Source organism: Podarcis erhardii (genome assembly GCF_964252035.2).
Source record: "Podarcis erhardii genome assembly, chromosome: 15".
Classification (NCBI taxonomy): domain Eukaryota; kingdom Metazoa; phylum Chordata; class Lepidosauria; order Squamata; family Lacertidae; genus Podarcis; species Podarcis erhardii.
The window spans coordinates 19,356,125-19,375,714 of record NC_138505.1 but is presented as its reverse complement, the minus strand read 5'-3'; the positions used below and the strand labels follow the sequence as shown (position 1 = coordinate 19,375,714).

The window sequence follows — 19,590 nt, the reverse complement described above, 5'->3', positions numbered from 1 at the left end:
CCTTTGGCCTGATCCAGTAGCCAGGCTCTTCTTAAGATGTTAACAACAGCCAGGAAGACTCACAAGCATGAAATATGTCTTGTCTGCTAATTGATATTCAGGTTGCACCTGTCTATGGAGGTTCCACTTAACTATCACTGTCCATAGCATTCAGTAGACATCTTCTCTGTGTGATGCTTAATTAGAAGAAAAGTACAGCCCCATTTCCCCCTTGGTCAGACCTTATCTGGCATACTTTCTTCCCTTTTGACACACTGCATCTGCCCACTGGAAAAAAGCTTTCCCTACTGGATTTCTGCCCATACTGTGAGCTGTGAATGGGTGAGTGGGGGGAACAACTGAAAAGAAAAGTGTTTCTACGCTACGTCAGACACCCTACAATCGGCTATTTCTGGTGATACTAAGTGTTCTCATTTCATCCTCACGGTGACCCTGGGATGGAGGTTAGTTTGAGAGATGGTGACACAGTGAGCTTCATGACTGAATGGAGGCCCAAAGCCTGGTTATTGTCCAACACTAACCATTATGCCACAGTAGCTCTCAGATAATTTTAAGGAGTCTTCCCGAGTCCTACCAGGCAATGCTAGGAAATGAACTGGGACATTTTGCATTGCATAGCATGTACTCTACCATTCGGTATGAAGCTCCCACTGGGTGACTTTGGGCCAGTCCTACTTGCTTGGCCTCTCCTACCTCACAGGGTTGTTGTGAGGATAACACGGAGAGAGGGGAGCCTGGAACAGAACAAAGTAAGTGGGGTAACAGTGTTAATCACGGATAGATGGGAAAACATTAATAAAGGTACTCCGAGGCTCCTCTCCCCACCCTATTTTCAGGGACTCCTTCCCAAAAGTACTTTCTATGGAATAGTCCCCGCCACCTTCCCTTGGAGCAAACTATATTCACTCCAACACCACTCCCGCCTTTTCACGGTATCACCCGGGGGGGGGGGACTTCCCACATCCACGCGCCTACCATTCAGCAACATACACTTGGCGGCCCCCACCTCCCAACTGAGCACCCCCACGCTCCTGAAAATGGTATGGCCCTTCGCTCTCGGACGACGCGACTCGTCATTGAGAACGATGGATCAGCCGACGTTGGGCGGGGGACGAGGAGAAAGCTGGGCGTGGGCGCGCCAAGGGGCGAGAATTTCCCCCCGCTCCTCCTCGTCGTCGACGTCAGATGCTAGGAACCAACCCACATGGCTGCCTTTTCAAAGAGGGCTCTCATTGGCTAGACTTCCTTGATAGACTCTGGCCCGTGCCCACTCACCACGCGCGGCGGTTCCTCGTGGGACCAATTAGGGTACAGCGGAGCGCGGGTTAGGGGGTTCGGAGGGCGGGTGAGAAGCTTTTCCGTTGTCTCTGCCGCCATTTTGTGCCGTGGGCTGCCGCCGCCGCTGCTGCTTCTGCTGCTAAGGCAAGGTAACGAGGTGCAATTCTGGGCGGTTGGCTGAAGTGTAAAGCGGGGTTGTGTGGGTTTTGTGGATTTAAATAATACTGATAATATAATTGGTAATAATTGTTATGTTATTGACATTAATTAATTCTTCCTCGCCTTATTTTTCTGTTATATATCGATACTTTAATATCTAGCATTTTTTAATTATATGCCACCCGATAACCAACTTCTCCGGGTGGCGTATACTAAAACAGCGAAGTACGGTAACATACAATACTATCAGTTATTTTTAAAAAAGCAGTATGTGGTCAGTACGAACCCTTTCAGTTTTATCCTAATTGATGTTGACACGTCGTTAGATTCAATACTGTAATGTAAACTTAATAAGATCTTAGTATTATCCATAACGTGCTATATGTTAGCATATTGTGTTTATACTCTTAACAATAAGCATATTCCAATGTTAGCGTTCATTTCTAGCAAATAATGAAGAAAGTATTACGTTACGTGCGCTATTGTTGTTGCTGTTGTGTTTCTTGCCTACCCCTTGCCAGAGTCCCAGGGTAGAATTGCAGCATTTAAAAAACATGAGACAGTAAAACAGCTCTGTAGGAATGAAAATCACATATGTGTAGAAGGAAAACTTCCCTTTACAGCTCTATCATCCATAACCCGCCAAAATAATTCCACACAGCGCATTACTCAAAGGACCAGGATATAGAGGTGTGTCCTCAGCAAGGGATGGAAGCTGTAAAGACGTGGTGCCTGTTGTACCTCTGTGGAAAAGGAGTTATCAGTTCTTGGGGGCATCGCTGAGAGGGCACTCTCCTGAGCTGCAAGAAGTTCTTTGGGTTGCTTACAAAATAATGGTTTTGTTAGCATTATTGTTGTTGCCGTTTATTATTATCTTTGCATCAGTGTCACTGTGTACACGCAAATTTACAAAGTCTTAAGTGTAAAGAGAGGGGGCAGATGGACCATGTCCCAAGAAGTTTATTATTAAAATGTATACCCTATCTTTCAATTAAATTAACAAGGCGGGGTATGGATCTTTGCAAACAATAAATAGATTTGGGGGCTGAAATCACCCCCTTCTCATTTTACTTATAACACTTCAGCTAGTGTGGTGAAGTTGTGGGGGGAAGAGAAAAGCAATAAAGTCACTGTGTGACAAAAATACTTTATTTGCTTTCTACTATACTGTTTAGCTTATCTCATTTGAAAGTGAGCTACGTAAAGGTGCTTACTAAACTGAAGTATTGGGCTTTTGCACCATCTTCTGAGTGAAATCCAATTTAATTTCAATGGGTTTTTGTGGCAGAGTACAATGGATGTGTGCTACTTTTATGCTTGGAATTAAATGTTATGTATTACATTCCTCTCATGGTAATAAATGGGGTAGAGGGGGTCTGCTTCTGATTGGGAGTGTGACAGAAGCAATGGGTTAAAGGCTGAGGCCCTGGTCTCCCTGTCAAATGCTCTGATGGAGGGGACTCTAGGCCAATTTGCTGCTGAGCATCCTCTCTTAGTCCATGGAGGTGATGGGGCCCACTGGTTCTCGGGAGGACCTTTGATCAGTGAAATGGACTGGCCACTGGTTTGAACATAAGTGGCACAAGTCTCTCATGGAATATGGCCAAGCCAAGGTAAGAGTGTATGTTCATACCTACCATGTGGTGGTGATGGCTTATTACTTTGCCACCATGGTATCCTCAAATAGCCGTTTAGCAGAGCTGTTCTACATAGTTCAAGGTTTCCCACTCCTCATGAGGGGGAACTATGGTTATCACTTGCTGTGAGAGATTTGCAAGGCACTTTTAATACAAAATCATTTGCATTTGGTCTGACATGGACAGCATATTTCTGCAAGTCAAGGAGAAGTCTCTGGCAGTGTCAAGGTTGGATAAATGGGATCAATTTCAGCTGTTGTGGCCCAATGACCTGGAGAAGATAGTTGAAGAGGTTTGGCCTACCATCTGCAATCTTGACCCTTTGCTCATCCTGGCTTATAAAATCTAGTTGAAAGGGATTGACCAACCAGTCAATACTTCATTTAGGGAGGATTGTGCTGTGTTGGTTGCCTTGAAGGAAGGTGCAATCCCTCCTGGAGAAGCCTTCCTTAGACCGAGAAATATGATACCCACTTTTGGGAGCAAGGCAGTTGAGAAGGTAATAGCTGTTCAACTTCAGGTGTGCTTGGAAGAAGCATGTTATCATGGCCTATTTCAGTCAACTGCCTAGTTTGGGCACAGAGACAGCTTTGGTTGCCCTTATTGATTATTTGAATTGGGAGAGGGATGGGAGTGTGTATGACTGTTGATTGTCACTTAACAGCTTTTGATATACTTAGCTCTGGTGTCCTACTGGGCCGCTTTTGTAAATTGGGAATTGGAGGCAGTGTTGTGCAATGGTAGTTCATCTACTCTGGGTACCAGATTCAGAGAATAGCCTTTTGAGATTCCTGCTTGACCCCATAGTAATTGCGCTGTTCAGCTTTGTAGGGGGTCCATCCTGTCTGCCATGCTGTTTAACATCCATGTGAAGCTGTTGGGTACCATCATCAGGGGATGTGGGATGAGTTGGCATGATATGCTGATGATGCCTTCTTTGCATTGGAATCAGAAGGTTTTTGGGTGCGAATTGATTGCGTAGAAGTGGTGGAGGGCTGGGGGTGGGCACTGAGCTGAAAGGACGGAGATTCTGTGGCTTTTTGGTCCTATATTCAGGAAGTGGGTTCACACCTTATTCTGGAGAGATTGCACTCTCATTAAAAGATCAGGTATGTAGTAAGGTGGTACCCTTGGATTCCCCCTAATCACTGGAGACTCTAGTAGCCACATTGTCACAGTGTGTCTGTTACTAGCTACTTTTGATTCACCAGCTATGGCCTTTCTTTGACTGAGATAGAGTGGCTACAGTAACCCATGATTTGGTAATTTCCAAACCAACTACAGTACTGCAATGCACTCTACATGGGGCTATCATGCCATAGGGGTTTCAGTGATGGTTGAAACCATTTTTGTTTCCTTTGGGTAGTGGCAGAAGAATAAATGTATTTTTATCATATCAGAAATGTGTGTGTTAGTTTTAGTTGTATAATTTTTTAATTTAATTTTTTATTTCTGTTGATGTGACCCATACCCTACAACCTTTGGGTGAAGGGCAGGGTATAAATCTCAATAATAAATAAAACTTCCCCATAGCCCACACTACTGTCACAATTCAGTTTCCACCCCACACACTGACTATTTCATTAAAAACAACTATGCAATACTAAACCAATGTCACATCTAGTTTTGCCCTAAACTAAACTCGTGCTGCATGCACACCATACATTTAAAGCAGTTGGGGTCTCCCAAAGAATCCTGGGGACTATAATTTACCCCTCATTGAACAATTCCCTGTACCCCAACAATCTACAGTTCCCAAGATTCCTTAGGAGAGCTCATGTGCTTTAAAAGCACAGTGCATATGCAGCCCATATTTAGGCTTCAGTCTTACTGAACTCAAAAGCTTGTTTCTATAGAGCCATGCAAAGGACTGCATTGTTAACTTACTATCTAAATTAGAAAATGAGAGGACGGTGAGGTAAGCAGGTAGCAAAAGCAATTTAATGCATCTACTTGCATCCCCCCTTAAAAAGTTTATATGCCATCTTTCCACTCCCTCAATAGAGCGCTTGGTGGCTTGCAATATATATGAAATAAGAGTCCTAACAATACATTTTAAAAAAACCTTAAAAGAGCATGAAAAGAGATGCAGTGTCAATCTTGGTTATAATTGCAGTGTTGAGAGTGGGGGGATGTAATCCAAAGGCCCTGAGGAGAGACTGGTTTTTTGAAAAGGGATTTATTTGAAGGTAGAGAGCTGTGCACTTCAAGAGGGTGTGGCACAATTCAATAGCAGAAATTGAATAAACCAACCAAACCTTAATCCCCAAAGGTTAGGAGAGATGCTGCTTTGTGGAAGGTAATTCCAGAGGGATGTACCTCACAAAAGATGTTCTGATCGTCTGCTATAGCAACAATATGTTGCCCAGAAATTCTGTAGGGGAAACTTTTCTTGCATGAAGTGAATGTAAAATAGTCGCTTTCTAAATTTTTCTATGCCAAGCCACTGTTAAAGTCACAGATAAAGGGCCTGACAAAAGAGAGTGGGAATGACAATGCTTATGATAGGTTAGAGAGGTTTTGTTACAATCAAGCAGTATATAGCAATACCTTGGAAGTTGAACGGAATCCGTTCAACTTCCAAAATGTTTGAAAACAAAATTGCAGCTTCTGATTGGCTGCAGGAGTCCTGCAGTCAATCAGAAGCCGCAGAAGCCCTATTGGACATTTGGGTTCCAAAAGACCGTTCGCAAACTGGAACAATCACTTCCAGGTTTTGCGGCATTTGGGAGCCAAAATGTCTGAGTTCCAGGGCGTTTGGGATCCAAGGTACAACTGTATAAATAAATGTTGCAGCATGTGGGCGGAATGCACCTTTGGATTTGTATGCAGAGGCCTGCTTTTACAGAGACTTTAAACATAATTAAGACATTCTTGTGAGCTGCTTTGAATATCTGAATGCTTATGAGGTGAATATAAATCTGTTGAATAAGTGAATTTTCCTAGAAAATCAGTTTGTGGTAAATAGGATAGATCACTTGCTTTGGATATAGGAAATCCAGGTTTAGATCCTTCAGTTATTATTACTATAAAAGTTTACATTCTTCCTCCCAAAGGAGCTCAGAGAAGCAAGTACATAAGCCTAATTACAATATTTCTAAAAACAGGCAGTCCATCTGCTGCATGGAGAAAGAGGGGGCTTGTGCCTGTGCACTGCCATCCACACACATAAGAGAAGAACTTCTGAAGAGGAGAGTGCTTGAAGTACCTGTGACTTAGAGCCCTGATCATACCAGTTTGCAAACCATGGGAAGCCTACTTATCTAGAGTCTGCTTCTCTCTACAGCAGTGTTTCCCAACCTTTTTTGGGAAAGGCACACTTGTTTCATGAAAAAAATCTCGAGGCACACCACCATTAGAAAATGTTTAAAAAATTAACTCTGTGCCTATATTGACTATATATACAGTGGTGCCCCGCAAGACGAATGCCTCGCAAGACTGAAAACCCGCAAGACGAAAGGGTTTTCCGTTTTTTGAGGCACTTCGCAAGATGAATTTCCCTATGGGCTTGCTTCGCAAGAAGAAAGCCTATAGGGAAATCTCCAGGGACCTCTTTTAAATGCTGGCGGTGGGGAGCAAAGCCTTCCCCCCCCTCCGGCCTTCAGAAGAGGTCCAGGAAGGCCGGTGGGGGCCGAAAGGCTTTGCTCCCCACCGCCAGCATTTTAAAAGCAGTCCGGGATAGCAGGGAAGCAGGGATAGCAGGGATAGCAGTCCAGGACCTCTTCTGAAGGCTGGCGGGGGGTGAAAGTCTTTGCTCCCCCCTGCCTGCCTTCCCGGGAGAGCGGAGAAACGCAGCGTGTTTCTCCGCTGTCCCGGACAGCTTTTGAAGGCAGGCAGAGGGGAGCAAAGACTTTCGCCCCCCGCCCGCATTCAGAAGAGGTCCAGGACCTCTTCTGAAGGCGGGCGGGGGGCAAAAGTCCTTGCTCCCCCCCCGCCTGCCTTCCCGGGAGAGCGGAGAAAAGCAGCGTGTTTCTCCGCTGTCCTGGACGGCTTTTGAAGGCAGGCGGGGGGAGCAAAGACTTTCGCCCCCCGCCCGCCTTCAGAAGAGGTCCAGGACTTTGCTCCCCCTGCCTGCCTTCCCGGGAGAGCGTAGAAACGCAGCACGTTTCTCCTCTGTCCCGGACGGCTTTTGAAGGGGGGGAGCAAAGACTTTCCGCTCTCCCGGGAAGGCAGGCAGGGGGGACCTCTTCTGAAGGCGGGCGGGGCCCTGGACCTCTTCTGAAGGCGGGCGGGGGGCGAAAGTCTTTGCTCCCCTCTGCCTGCCTTCAAAAGCTGTCCGGGACAGCGGAGAAACACGCTGCGTTTCTCCGCTCTCCCGGGAAGGCAGGCAGGTCCTGGACCTCTTCTGAAGGCGGGCGGGGAGCAAAAGTCTAATTCTAATTTCAATGAGTGTGCCCTCCCACGGCACACCAGGCAACGTCTCGCGGCACACTAGTGTGCCGCGGAACACCGGTTGGGAAACACTGCTCTACAGATATCCCCTGCCCCCATATGGGGGTAGAGCCATAGTAGTGAAGGCCTTCTCAACAAGATTATGATCTCTTGGAAGATAGCACTTGAAGGGGGCTTGTGAAATTCATTAGATGCTCTTGATCTTGATGTGAGGAATTGTTCTTTGACTAGTGAATCCTGGTTTGGTTTTCTTTCTTTGCGTGTCTTAATACTGTTTGTCTTCCTTCATTGAAATGCAGCCTCTTTCTTGTCCCCCACGCTCAGCATTAGCCACCATGGTGAAACTTTTTATTGGCAATCTTCCTCGGGAGGCCACGGAGCAGGAGATCCGCTCCCTTTTTGAGCAGTACGGACGGGTTCTGGAATGCGACATCATCAAGAACTACGGCTTTGTGCACATTGAGGATAAGACAGCAGCCGAGGATGCCATCCGCAACCTGCACCATTACAAGCTGCACGGGGTGTGCATCAACGTGGAGGCCAGTAAGAACAAGAGCAAGGCTTCCACCAAACTGCACGTAGGCAACATCAGCCCCGGCTGCACCAACCTGGAGCTGCGAACCAAGTTTGAGGAGTATGGGCCGGTGCTTGAATGCGACATTGTTAAGGATTACGCATTTGTGCATATGGAGAGAGCAGAGGATGCCGTGGAGGCCATCAGGGGCCTTGACAACACAGAATTCCAAGGTGGGAAAGGGGGAGCCAGGTGGGCTAGGAACAGGAAGGAAAAAGACCCATGTACGGGTTCGCCTCTCCCACGGGGGCTGACAAGAGTTCCAAACTACTCCAGCCATGTTCAGCAGCTAGGAGGGCTGTTTGCTGGCTAGATTTTAATATTTGATTAGTCTGGCTTCTAACCAATGATTTTCTTAAATAGATTCAATTTAAATACATGTACATTCTTGGCAAAAGGCCTTGTTTGAGGATTTGAAAGTGGGTACTTTATTTTCTGTGTGAGAAATTTAATGAACCAAAGCTCACTGCTTCCTCAATACATTTGCATCCAAATTTGTATATACCATTCGTAGAGCCAGAACAATTTCAAATACATGTTTTCAACCAGTAAATTTAATGAAATCCCAGAAAGATGCCTTAAAAATTGATTTTAGCTGAACAGCCAGCGTATTAGAAGAAAAACAGTCAATGTATTCTCCTACCCCAAAAGAAGTTTTCTAACTTTAAATTTAATTTTTAAAATGACTTTAAATTTCTCTTACATCCAGTTTAGAACAGCAGTGAAAAAGCTCCCAGGTCTTTCAGAGTTCCCAGGGCTCTGCTTCTTGTTAGCCCTACTAGTTATGTGGTGTTTGTGGATGTTCAGTGTGTATTTAAAGTTTTAGTTAGTTATTGATTGAATTGCTATAAGCATGCAGCACTGATGACTGAAGATCGGCTCAAATCCATGCAATATGGAACCCGCCCACCACCTAATCAGCCTTTTGACCTTGTGCAATCTAGGGCACAATCCTACCCTTCCTCCTCACCCAGCTTCCTTACCTACCTGTCACTTTCCTTTCAGCAAGTAGATCCTTTTTAAAAACAAGAACTGCCTCTCTTCTTCCCACCTCTATAGCCATCAATCACTTAAGCCCATGCTTCCCAGCCCACTGCCTGCTCTGTTCCCATTCCTTCAGCCAGTTTACTCTTGTACTTCCTGTGTTTTCTACTTCCAGGCTTTCTTAACTGATTTCCCCCCCCTCCAGCACATGGCTTCTCCTTCCCAAGGCCTGCATGACCTTTTACTTCTCTCTTAGAAGCTGCAGTATTTATCAACATTCTGTTGCTAACAGCTTCCTGCTGAGCAGTTAGAATGTCATTGTTAGATCCAAGACAGCATAGCAAATCTGACGGCTAGGGACAGGCAGCAAAGACTGATTTTTTTTAGCTTGTTTTAGTAATCTACTATTTCTGTTCTAGTAATTTAGTTATTATTTTTTACTTCCACTTTTGGGGGGTTTGGAGAGGGATATATACCTAATTTTCAGAATGTTGAACATCTGAGTAGTACTTTAGTTGGTTACTAAAACTCTTCAGTACAGTGTTTGCAAAAATGTGTTAACAAAACAAATTTCTCCAATCTGGAGCTTTTTTTGGGTGGTGGAAGAAATTCAAAATAACCATCCACGTCAATTTTTGCTGAGGTTGATACCTTCCAGGTGAGAACTGCATGATAATATGTTAAAGTACTCTTTCTTCTAACAAAACAACAACAACCAAAATATACAACTAAAATGCACAGTTTTTTCATTTTCCTTTTAGCTTGTCTGGAAAGTGGTTAGAATCTAGCTATATCATGCTGATAGGTAAGATGTAACTCCGTATATAAAGTTAGATGTCTCTAGGGAGTGGTCAAGGCAAGGAATTGGTAGGGTTGTAAGTCATGTGAGGAAAGGCCTGGTTCATTTGAAATTGTTTGGCTGAGCTGTGTTCATGGCGGGGAGAAGCCTGTATAGAGTTAAGACAGGGATAAACATATGCTGAAATAATCCATAATATTTATTACCTGTTAAGCACCCATACAGATAAGGCAAGCCTCCACCTTTGCAGTCTCTCTGTTCAGCATCTTAGGAGTTGCAGACCAGTGCCCATTATGTGTTTGCTTGTTTCATCTCCCAATCTGGCAGTATTAAGCCACACTTTGAGGTGAGAAATTCCTACTTGCAGTCCTTTTGGCTCCAAAGAGTACCCATACAGTAGTTGTATATAGTCTTGGATTTGGTGTTGAAGACTTTATGCAATTAAATTCAGCCACTGTAGCTAACTTGGCAACGAAGTGTGTTTCTCTGTGCCAAGGTGCTTCACTCATACTCCCTGAAGACTGCCAGGCTAGTAACAGTGATTGTTTATGAATTCCAGGAGATAACTAAGTAGCAGCAAAAAAGGTACAAATTGCCTGAACCAGAAGGGACTTTTGCAAACACAGCTGATCATGCAAAGATGAAAGAAGCTTTGCTGAAGTTCCTTCTTCAGTGGTGTTACTCAGTTAAAAGTGGGGTCTGGTGAGCAGTGCCTGCCCTGTTCATGCAGCTTTTAAGGCACAGGATCCCATCTGCTGCTTATTTGGAGTTGTGGGTTGACATGCAATGGAGCATAAAGCCCAAAAGGTGAGATCAAGAACACAGAAGCTGTTTCCCAGTAACCAAGCTGTGCAACCTGATCCATTGGACAAAAGTGGGCAAGAAGGATAACTTTGGAAGCTGAGCCACATGTACTCCCAGGCAGAGTTAGAAACTAAGATATATAAGCTAATCACCAAATGGCACCTTAAACCTAGGTAACGGTCGCCACAACAGAATGTCTAGGTGCCATTTCCCCCCCACCCCCAGTGAAATTTTTATTGGTTACTCATTCCATTTCTACACCACTTTATATTTTAAAGAAAAACATTCAAAGCAGTTTACAACACATTACAAAATCAGATAAAACAATCCAGAATAGAACAAATTCAGGCTTCAAGGAAAATATTTCAGATCCTTTTCTGAGTGACATTTTGCTTTCCCCATATTTATATAGCTGCCCCACTCTAGGAAGTCAATGTGGTGTACTGGTTAGCGTGTCGGACTAGGACCTGGGAGATCAGGGTTCAAACCCCCACTTAGTTGTGAAGCTCACTGGGTAACCTTGGGCCTGTCACAGCCTCTTAGCCTACCTCACAGGGTTGTTGTAGGGATTAACTGAGGATGGGGGTGAACCATGTGCACCTTGGAGAAAAAGGTGGGATACAAATGCAATAAATAAGCTCTTCTGCTTACCTGCTTAAGATAGCTGGAGGGGCCAGCCAGATGGAGAGGTCAGTTGCCAACCTGGCATCCAGAAATCTCCACGTGGTCACAGTTGGACCCACTGCAGTTGCAAAAGGCACCTGGGAAATTTCAAACACTACTCTCAGGATGACCTGGCCTCTTTCCATCAGGAGGTAGGTTTTATCCAGGGGTTGTTGTCTAGGAGCAAAAGCTGCTGCTGAACTGTGCATGAAAACCCCAAGCGCAAAAAGGTTCCCTTCCTCTCCACTATCTTAACAAGATGCGGGGGAGGGGGGTATTGAGATTCCTCTGTTCCCAGGGGGCGGTGTTGGAATAAAGGAGAGCTGAAAAGGAGCGGTGGTCTTGGGGCAAGTTTGTAGGGGGCTTCATAACGTAAGAATTGCCCTGCTGTGTCAGACCAACACCCTGTTTCCTGTAGTGACCATCCAGATGCCTCTCGGAAGCCCTCAGGTAAAACCTGAGCCCTTTTCCATTCATGCTTCCTCGTGACTGGTATTCAGACTGCCACTACAGGTATCAGATAGCCATTGTTAGTAGCCTTTTGGATGCATGGGGCAGAAATCAGCTGGGTTGAGCATTAAACCTTTTCACTGCTGAAATATGAGGGCACGGACTGTAAACAGTTGTCCTCAGTTAAAAGGTAGACTAGGCCAGTTTGGTGAGCAACACCTGCCCTGCATTGCTGGGTGGATGCTATCAGCCACTGTGCATGGTAAGGCCACAAGGCTGAAGGATTCCTTTATTGCGGGGGATTTGACTAGGTTGCCCTTGTGGTCCCTTCCAGTTCTATGATTCTAAGGCAGGTGGCAGCAGAAAGAAAAAGACTTGGCTGGCCTTGTAAGAACTAAGCCGTGCTATGTTTGGCTGTGTGCCAAGTGTAAATCTTTCATTTGTGGTGCATGTCTGGTTCTGGTCTGACTTGAGGAAATGGGTGGTCTTTGTTTATGATTTCCGTAAGGGGTCACTGTCCTCCCTGATGCCCTGCAACCTCTCTGGCTTTCATTTAGTTGCTGTGCTAGTGGTTTCTCTGGGCATGAAAAGGTTGGTCTGTCTGTGATAGGCCAGGAATAGAGACAGGGCCATAGTCAGGAATCTCAATTAACTGCATGTCTTGAAAGCTCAGGAAGCCTTATCCTGCAAGATCGCTCTAAGCAGAATGAATGGATTACATTTGATTCATTATATGCAAGCTTTATTGGCGTCAGGGTCAGGGAAGTGAGTTGCCTTTGGAAAATGGAGAGACAAGGAAGAGTGGATCAAGAATGTAAGGATTAATTCAGTGTGAAACCAGAGTTGGAACTTTCTTCATATCCTTTTAGAACCTTTAGCATACATTGCTATGCCCCTATAAGCATTTCATCCCCTCATAAGGGTCACAAATGTTATTTTAAAACAAAATAACAGCAACAGTTTTTTCTGGTGTGTTCAGGACCACATACTGGGATATTGTATGTTTCCCACTGCAGCCATACAGTAAGCTAGCTAAGTAAGCTAGCAAAGTTTTTGAACCCAAGCCTCCTGGGTCTGCTGGCTCATTCGGGCTTTACCATAACATTCTGCAGGCCTACCAAAATATTTTTGTGTTACTGCAGCCAAAACCATATTTGGGGATTGAATGAAATAGTTCACATTCCTAAGCAGGCTGGAACAACTCTTCTGCTGCTGCATGCTCTGCTCCTCAGGTAAAATGGTGGGCTATTCCAAGTCAGAAGGTGCAGGATTCCACTTTCCCTGCCGCCAGGGACAACTGGTCCCAGAAACACTTTTTATTTTGCCTCTTGTACTGTTAGCTGTGCAGGCTGGGCCAGCTGGTTGTCGTGACATAAACAAGCAAACAAACCTGACCTGCTGTGCTTTTGCTTTGAACTGTTTTTAACAAATCTTTATAGCTGCCCTTCTTGCGTCTGTTTCTTCAAGGCAAACGAATGCGCGTGCAGTTGTCCACCAGCCGTCTCAGGACCGCACCCGGGATGGGAGACAAGAGTGGCTGCTACCGGTGTGGGAAGGAGGGTCACTGGTCTAAAGAGTGCCCGGTAGATCGCACGGGGCAAGTGCCCGAGCTGACCGAAACTTATAGCGAGCAATACGGAATGGTGCGCACCCCCTACCCTACGGGCTATGGGGACCCCGTGTATTATGATGACCCTTACGGAATGGTGGACTACTATAAACGGTATCGCGCGAGGTCCGCCGCGGCGTATGGGGCTTCTGCATACGACGCTTATGCGGAGCAGACCATGGCCCAGTATTCCCAGTACGCCCAGTACTCACAAGCCACAGCCATGGCCAATCGCCTCTCCACTGCCTTAGAGCCCTACGAGAGGGCCTTGCTGCCTGCCTCGGGAACTGCAGCAGCAGTAGCTGCTGCGGCGGCGGCCGCGACTTCCTCATTTTACACCCGGGATAGAAGCCCCCTGCGTCGCTCGGCAGCTGCGGCTTCCACCGTCGGAGACGTGTACGGATACGAGCGTGTTCAGCTTTCTCCCGTTCCGCGATCATCCCTCTACGATGTCCAGCGGTTCGGGCGGGATGCAGGCGCGGACAGGTTGCGATACTCCGCGTATTGAGTCTGGAGGTGAGAGCGTTTTTTTCCTGAGTCGCTTGGAGGAGGGGGATGGCACATTAGCGTGGCTGGTGAGACTTGGGGAAATGGTCTGCTGTGTCTTGAGGGATACCATCTGGTATCTGCTGTGCTCTGGATTGCAAAGCTGCTGGCAGCAGCATAGACCTAGCACTTAGGATATCTGAGGCAACCTGGAGCAAGCGATGCAGCTGGGTGTGGGAGGTGTAGTTTGGACCACTGTCACCAGCCCAGCAATAGAGGGAGGAGAAACGAGCTGTCCGCGAGGGTTTTGCTGCATAGCTGGACTGAATATTTTCCCGTGGGAAGAATAGGCTCCACTCTCCTGCTCTTAAAATCTGGCCCAGTCTGTCAATTTCTTGCTCTCCAGCCCAAGTGCTTCGGTTGTTTTCCCCGCTGTTGCCATTGACCTTGCACCTTTGCCATCTGCTTACAAGGCTGGCAGCATCCCCCTTGCATATGTAGCTTGGTATGCACTATAGAGGATGGGGCTGAGGTGTAGCAGTCACTCTGGCTTGCAGGAGATGCAGTGGCCTTTGGACAACGCTGCTCTGAAATAAGCAGCAAGTCTTTAAGCATCCAGAAAATTCCCCAGCTTCATCTCTGAGCTGTGTGCTGGGAGGGTCATTTGCAGAGGGCCTGTGAATTTTCAAAGATGACAGGTTGTCAAAGGTGCAGTTTCAACACCTCCTTACACAAGAATAGCCATGCTGATTCAGACCAAGATCTGCCTAGACCAGCCTTCTCCTTACAGCAGTGGCTAATTAGGTACATCCCAAGCAGGGCATAAAGTTTAGCTTCCCTTGTCTACTCCAGCATTCATTCAGAATTGTCCTGCTCAATTCATGGAGGTGGCCATTGAGAAGATCTCCTTTATGAATTTGTCTGATTCTTTTTAAAAGCCACATAATTCAGTAGCCATCACCCCATCTTCTGATAGTAAATTTCTTTAGTTAATCATGCATTATATGAGGGAATACTCTGAGGGAATACTCTCTATCCTAAACCCATTGCAAATTATTTTTGGCAGGTAACACTGAGTCCTTGTAGTATGAGAGAGGGTGAATAATTTTCTTTCCACATTTTCCCCATGTGGTTCATTACTTTATAAACCTCCATCCATCCCATTTGTCTTCTTTCTAAAACAAAAACTAAAAGTCTTATTATAATGAAAGCTCTCCACCCCCTTGATATCTTAATTGCTTCCTTTCTGTATTTCTTCCAGCTGTGTGATGCCCTTTGAGGGATAGGACAATATGCAGCATTATAAAATGTTACCATACCACAGATACATATTATTACACTTGTAATTCTGTTGGCAATCTCACCCTAATAATTCCCCATATTGAGGGATTTTTCTTCCTCCCCTTTTTCTACCTGCTACATTTTTTTTGAGCTCACACAAAAATACACAGCAGCTCCCTATTCAGGTAGTCAGCATGCATTCATCTGGAAGTTAGGTTGAATTGTGTGCAGTTGACGGGAATGAGGAGTCCCGTAGGTGTGTTTTACTTGCAACCAACTGCAATAATAGCAAATGCCACCATTTGCTGTTTGTAGGGTATGTATGACCCCAGTGCACAGTAGGATAGCCTGAGGCTCCTCGGCAGTCTGTCAGAATGGATGGGCAATTCACATGCAAGCCAGGGTTTAACTACAGTTGACATAGGCTGTAGATCACTGGTAGATCTTGTGCTTTGAATGCAGAAGGTCCCAGGCGCAGTCTCCCCCCAAAGGATTAAGTAACAGGTGTTGGAGAAACCCATTTTCTCAGTGAAACTCTGGAAAGCTGCTGCCAGTCGGAGTAGACAACAAGACTAGATGGAGAAGTAATATGAATTGGAGTAAGGCAGCTTGCTCAGTGAAGAGACCACAGCTCACTGGTAGAGCTCTGCATACAGAAGGTCTCAGGTTCAGTACCTTTCATCTCGTGTTAAAAGGACCCCTGGTTGTGAAAAAAGGACCTCTGCCTGGAAACTTGGGAGGCAGTGTCAGTCACTGGTCTGAGCCGAGAGAAGGCAGTCTTAGTCCTGCTTCAGGGTGGATTGCAAATGCCAACAAATGAAGCATTGCCCCAAAAGTGGTTGCCCCAATGTGCATTTTAACTAGTTGCTTACATTTCAGGAAATCTGTAACTAAAATGAGCACACTGAGAATTTCCTATAAATAGGGAGGTTCTTTTGCTTTTCAAAATAAATATTTCACATTAATTGGGGTTGCAGGGACCAATGTTCCCTTAAACTGCTCATCCTGTATTACGGCTCCCAGCCAAAGTGGGATGCTTTGTCAACCGCTGAGGAATATGCTGATAATTATCTTTCCAGAGCTATTTGTGAAATAGTTACAATTCTGAGTTCTCTTTCTCTTTCTATCCCTGATGCCTGTTCCTTCCACCAGCCTCACATACAGCTTTCTTGACATTCAGAAGTTTGGGTAGGTACTCACGCACCATCCTTAGAAGTGAAGATCTTTGTGTTGGAATCCTGTGCGACGTGGTCCTGGGTTCCCTCTAGGCACTCTAGGCAGAGATCCACCTTTGAGCCTTCAAATGAATTGTGTCTTTTATTTTTCAGGTAGGCTATTTGAGGGCTGGACGTCGGGTTCCTGTGGTACATCCGCGACAAAACTGTGCCAGGCTTCACGATGTGTCAATTTGTGTTTAGCATGGTCTCACTAATGGACATCTTGTGTCTCTTCAAAGTTTAGTGACAACTAACTTCCCTTAAAAAAAACAAAATCAAAAATAGAACACATTTCCCAAGGATTTTTGCGGGGGTGGGGGAGGGAGGTGTTGTGGGGAGTTCAGCAATAACTGACATTGCACCCCCCCTGCCTAGACCTGGATTTTAAGTTTAGGGTGGTCCTGGGTGGAACAGGAGGCAAGCTCTTCTCCTTCTGGAGCCTACTTTAAGCCACAGCCTTCCCTCCCAGCTCAGTTTCTGTCTCCCTATTTGTGGCTTAATTTTGGAAGTGAATAATCAGTACTCCCCTCTTTTTTTTCTTGTTTGTTTTGTCATATTTGGTATTTTCCTGAGTTTATTCCCTCCTGTGGAGTCCTTCTTATACTGATAATTAACCTGTGACTTTTGTTCTCTGAAGTTTGGCAAAACTTTTTCTCCAGTAAAATAAAACATTTGTAACAGATGCCTGAGAGTTTTTGTCTGCTGTACTATAGACTAAAAGACAAAACGATAACGTAAAGCAGTTGTGAAGCCCCTATGATATGTGTAAAAGTGAAATGGGACAGTGTAGCTATTTAGGCACCTGATGAGCGGACATTCCCTCTGCTACAGGCCAGCTGCAAAGTTCAGCCCCCTGCAAAACTGAAGGTTGATTTCTTTTTGCTCTCCTGAGTTAGGCTATTTCACTTCATTGTACAGCAGGATGTCTAAATGTCTTATTTATTGCTTCATTTGTCAGTTGCACAAGAACTATAATCTGAGGCCTAGGAAGATCAATCCCATCTGCTGTTTCTTCCCGGCAGGAATTGGTTGGTCTGAAGTGAGCATCATTTCATAATTCCATACATCTCCCTCTCCCCCGCACCCACAAGCCCATACGTGCATATTACTACAGCCCATAAAACAAAGGCTGAGTTAACCATATGGCCAAAAAGTTGCTTTGTGATGGTTAACACAGAGGTACAGCCTCTTGAGTTAATACAGAGCAGTCCTTAGTGTTGAGTTGCTTACCCCTGTTTTAGCCTAAAATTGCAAATGTGTGTCGGAGGATGAGAAACCCTGCTGTGATGTCAAATAGCTGCTGCTGCAAGGTGTGAGATTTAGTGATCTCTACATGCATGTTCCGCCACTATCCCATTTTCCAGTTGCCTCATGCTAAGGGTTGGTTACAGTGCAATCCTAACCACGTCTACTCAAAACACAGTGGGGCTCACTCCCGGGTAAGCAGGACTAGGTTTGTAGTCTTTGCTGAGATACAGCACAAGTTGGGGGCCAAAGGCTTTATGTAGCCTGCTTTTGATGATGGATTAGAAGAGAGCTTACATCATGTAGGTGTTCTGAGAGGCACCTCCAAGCAACAAGGGACAGCAAAGCAGAAAGGGTGGAGTGCTGATCTTGCTTATACTACAAGCCACATTTGGACCCAGAAAGCAACTTTCCTTGAAGTCAAACTGGACCTTTTCCTGTTGTGCTTCCCCAGCTGCTTGTTCTGAGTCACCTACCAGAGGTTTTATTCTGCTGGCATCTCAACTGTTTTCTCATAGAATCATAGAACTGTAGAGTTGGAAGGGACCCTAAGGATAATCTAGTCTAACCTCCTGCAATGCAGGAAAATGCAGCTGTCCCTTATGGGGATCAAACCTGCAACCTTGGTGTTAACAGCACTATGCTGTAACCAACAGAGCTATCTTTTGGGTGTCAATGATAGACTATCTGGTACACAGATTGATCTGTGCAGTAGTGCAAAGTGCTCATGACATACCCTTTCCTCCTCTTCTAACCAGCAACTTTGGCCTGTGATTTTGTCATCCTTCATTTGCAACAATTGGAACAGTAGTTGATAGAAAGATCAGCAGGCATTTATTCAACCACCAAACTGGCCACCAATACTGAATATTTAAGCCTCAAGGCATTTATACACCACACCCATCATCACCTGGTGGGGGCTGAGGCTGATGGAAGTTGTAATCCAAAATTTCTACAGGGCAATAGGGTGCAGTAAGTTGTTGTACTGCTTTTCAGGCAGACCTCACAAAGCTATTTATCTGTTATTAAATCAGTATACCACCCTTCATCCAAAGATCTCAGGGCAGTTCACAGCATAAAAAGACACAAACAAGAACAAAAGCAAAGCAAAACAACAACCCCCCCATACACATCTAAAAGTACATGGAATGTTAATTGGCCAAAGGCTTGGTTGAAGAGATGTTTTAGCCTGGTGCCTAAAGGTGTATAATGAAGGTGCCAGGCAAGCCTCCCTGGGGAGAGCATGCCACAAATGGGGAGCCACTGCAGAAAAGGTCCACTCTCATGTTCCTAACCTGCAGACCTCTCCTGGAATCCATTTGCAATAGCCAGAGAACACTGAAGAGGACTGAGGGGAGAAAGTTGGGTGTCTACTATAGAGATAAGCAACTGGCAGCTCTGCCAAATCCAGCCCCCCAAAGGATTTTAGCTGCCTCTTTGTTACTAACAGGTATGAATAGTTTCATATGATAACATAACGACTTGAAAACCACTCTGGAATGAGGATTGTGGTCTTGGTTTCTACTGTAGGAAAACTAGTTGCTGACCACCACCGTTGCTCTACATCTACCCTCAACAACAACAATCATTGCTCTACATCTACCCTCCAGTTGCCATGTGAGATTGATGGGTAAGTCAGGTCCCCCATTACTCAACTATGGGACAGAACAGAACCCCACCACCCCAGCTCCATCAAGGGCAACCTGTACTGTATGCTTGCAGTTTAGTAGAACCTTTAGTACAGTAGCCAAAACTCTGAAGACACACTAAATTGCCACATCCCGCTTCCTCCATCCCCCAGGGGCACTGACACAGGCTGGACACAACCTGTGCCAGAGGCCCTGGGGGATTGAAGAGAATGTGCATGGCAGGCACATCATGATTCTTTGCAAAATCATGGTCTAATAGAATTCCGGATAAGATGGCAAGGTAAGCCATAGGGAAGAAATTCATAGCAGGCCTAATGTGGTCTGTAAGCAATTACTTCAAAGATCATGGCAGCACTTCAAATC

General features: G+C 45.5%; 1 protein-coding gene across 4 annotated transcripts; it reads left to right on the top strand.

Moving 5' to 3' along the window:
* Positions 1 to 1,345: 1,345 nt before the first annotated feature.
* Positions 1,346 to 17,015, top strand: LOC309330412 (RNA-binding protein 4B-like). Of its 4 annotated transcripts, none has more exons than XM_081842075.1 (4): positions 1,346 to 1,427; positions 7,791 to 8,213; positions 13,208 to 13,865; positions 16,445 to 17,015. In XM_081842075.1, the coding sequence occupies exons 2-3, from the start codon at positions 7,802 to 7,804 to the stop codon at positions 13,855 to 13,857; spliced, it is 1,062 nt and encodes a 353-aa protein (XP_081698201.1). In that variant the 5' UTR covers positions 1,346 to 1,427; positions 7,791 to 7,801; the 3' UTR covers positions 13,858 to 13,865; positions 16,445 to 17,015. The 4 variants fall into 4 exon arrangements, with proteins under 4 accessions (XP_081698201.1, XP_081698203.1, XP_081698202.1 ...); XM_081842077.1 differs by lacking the exon at positions 1,346 to 1,427 and adding an exon at positions 1,453 to 1,477; XM_081842076.1 differs by lacking the exon at positions 1,346 to 1,427 and adding an exon at positions 3,443 to 3,573.
* The last annotated feature ends 2,575 nt before the right edge of the window (positions 17,016 to 19,590 follow it).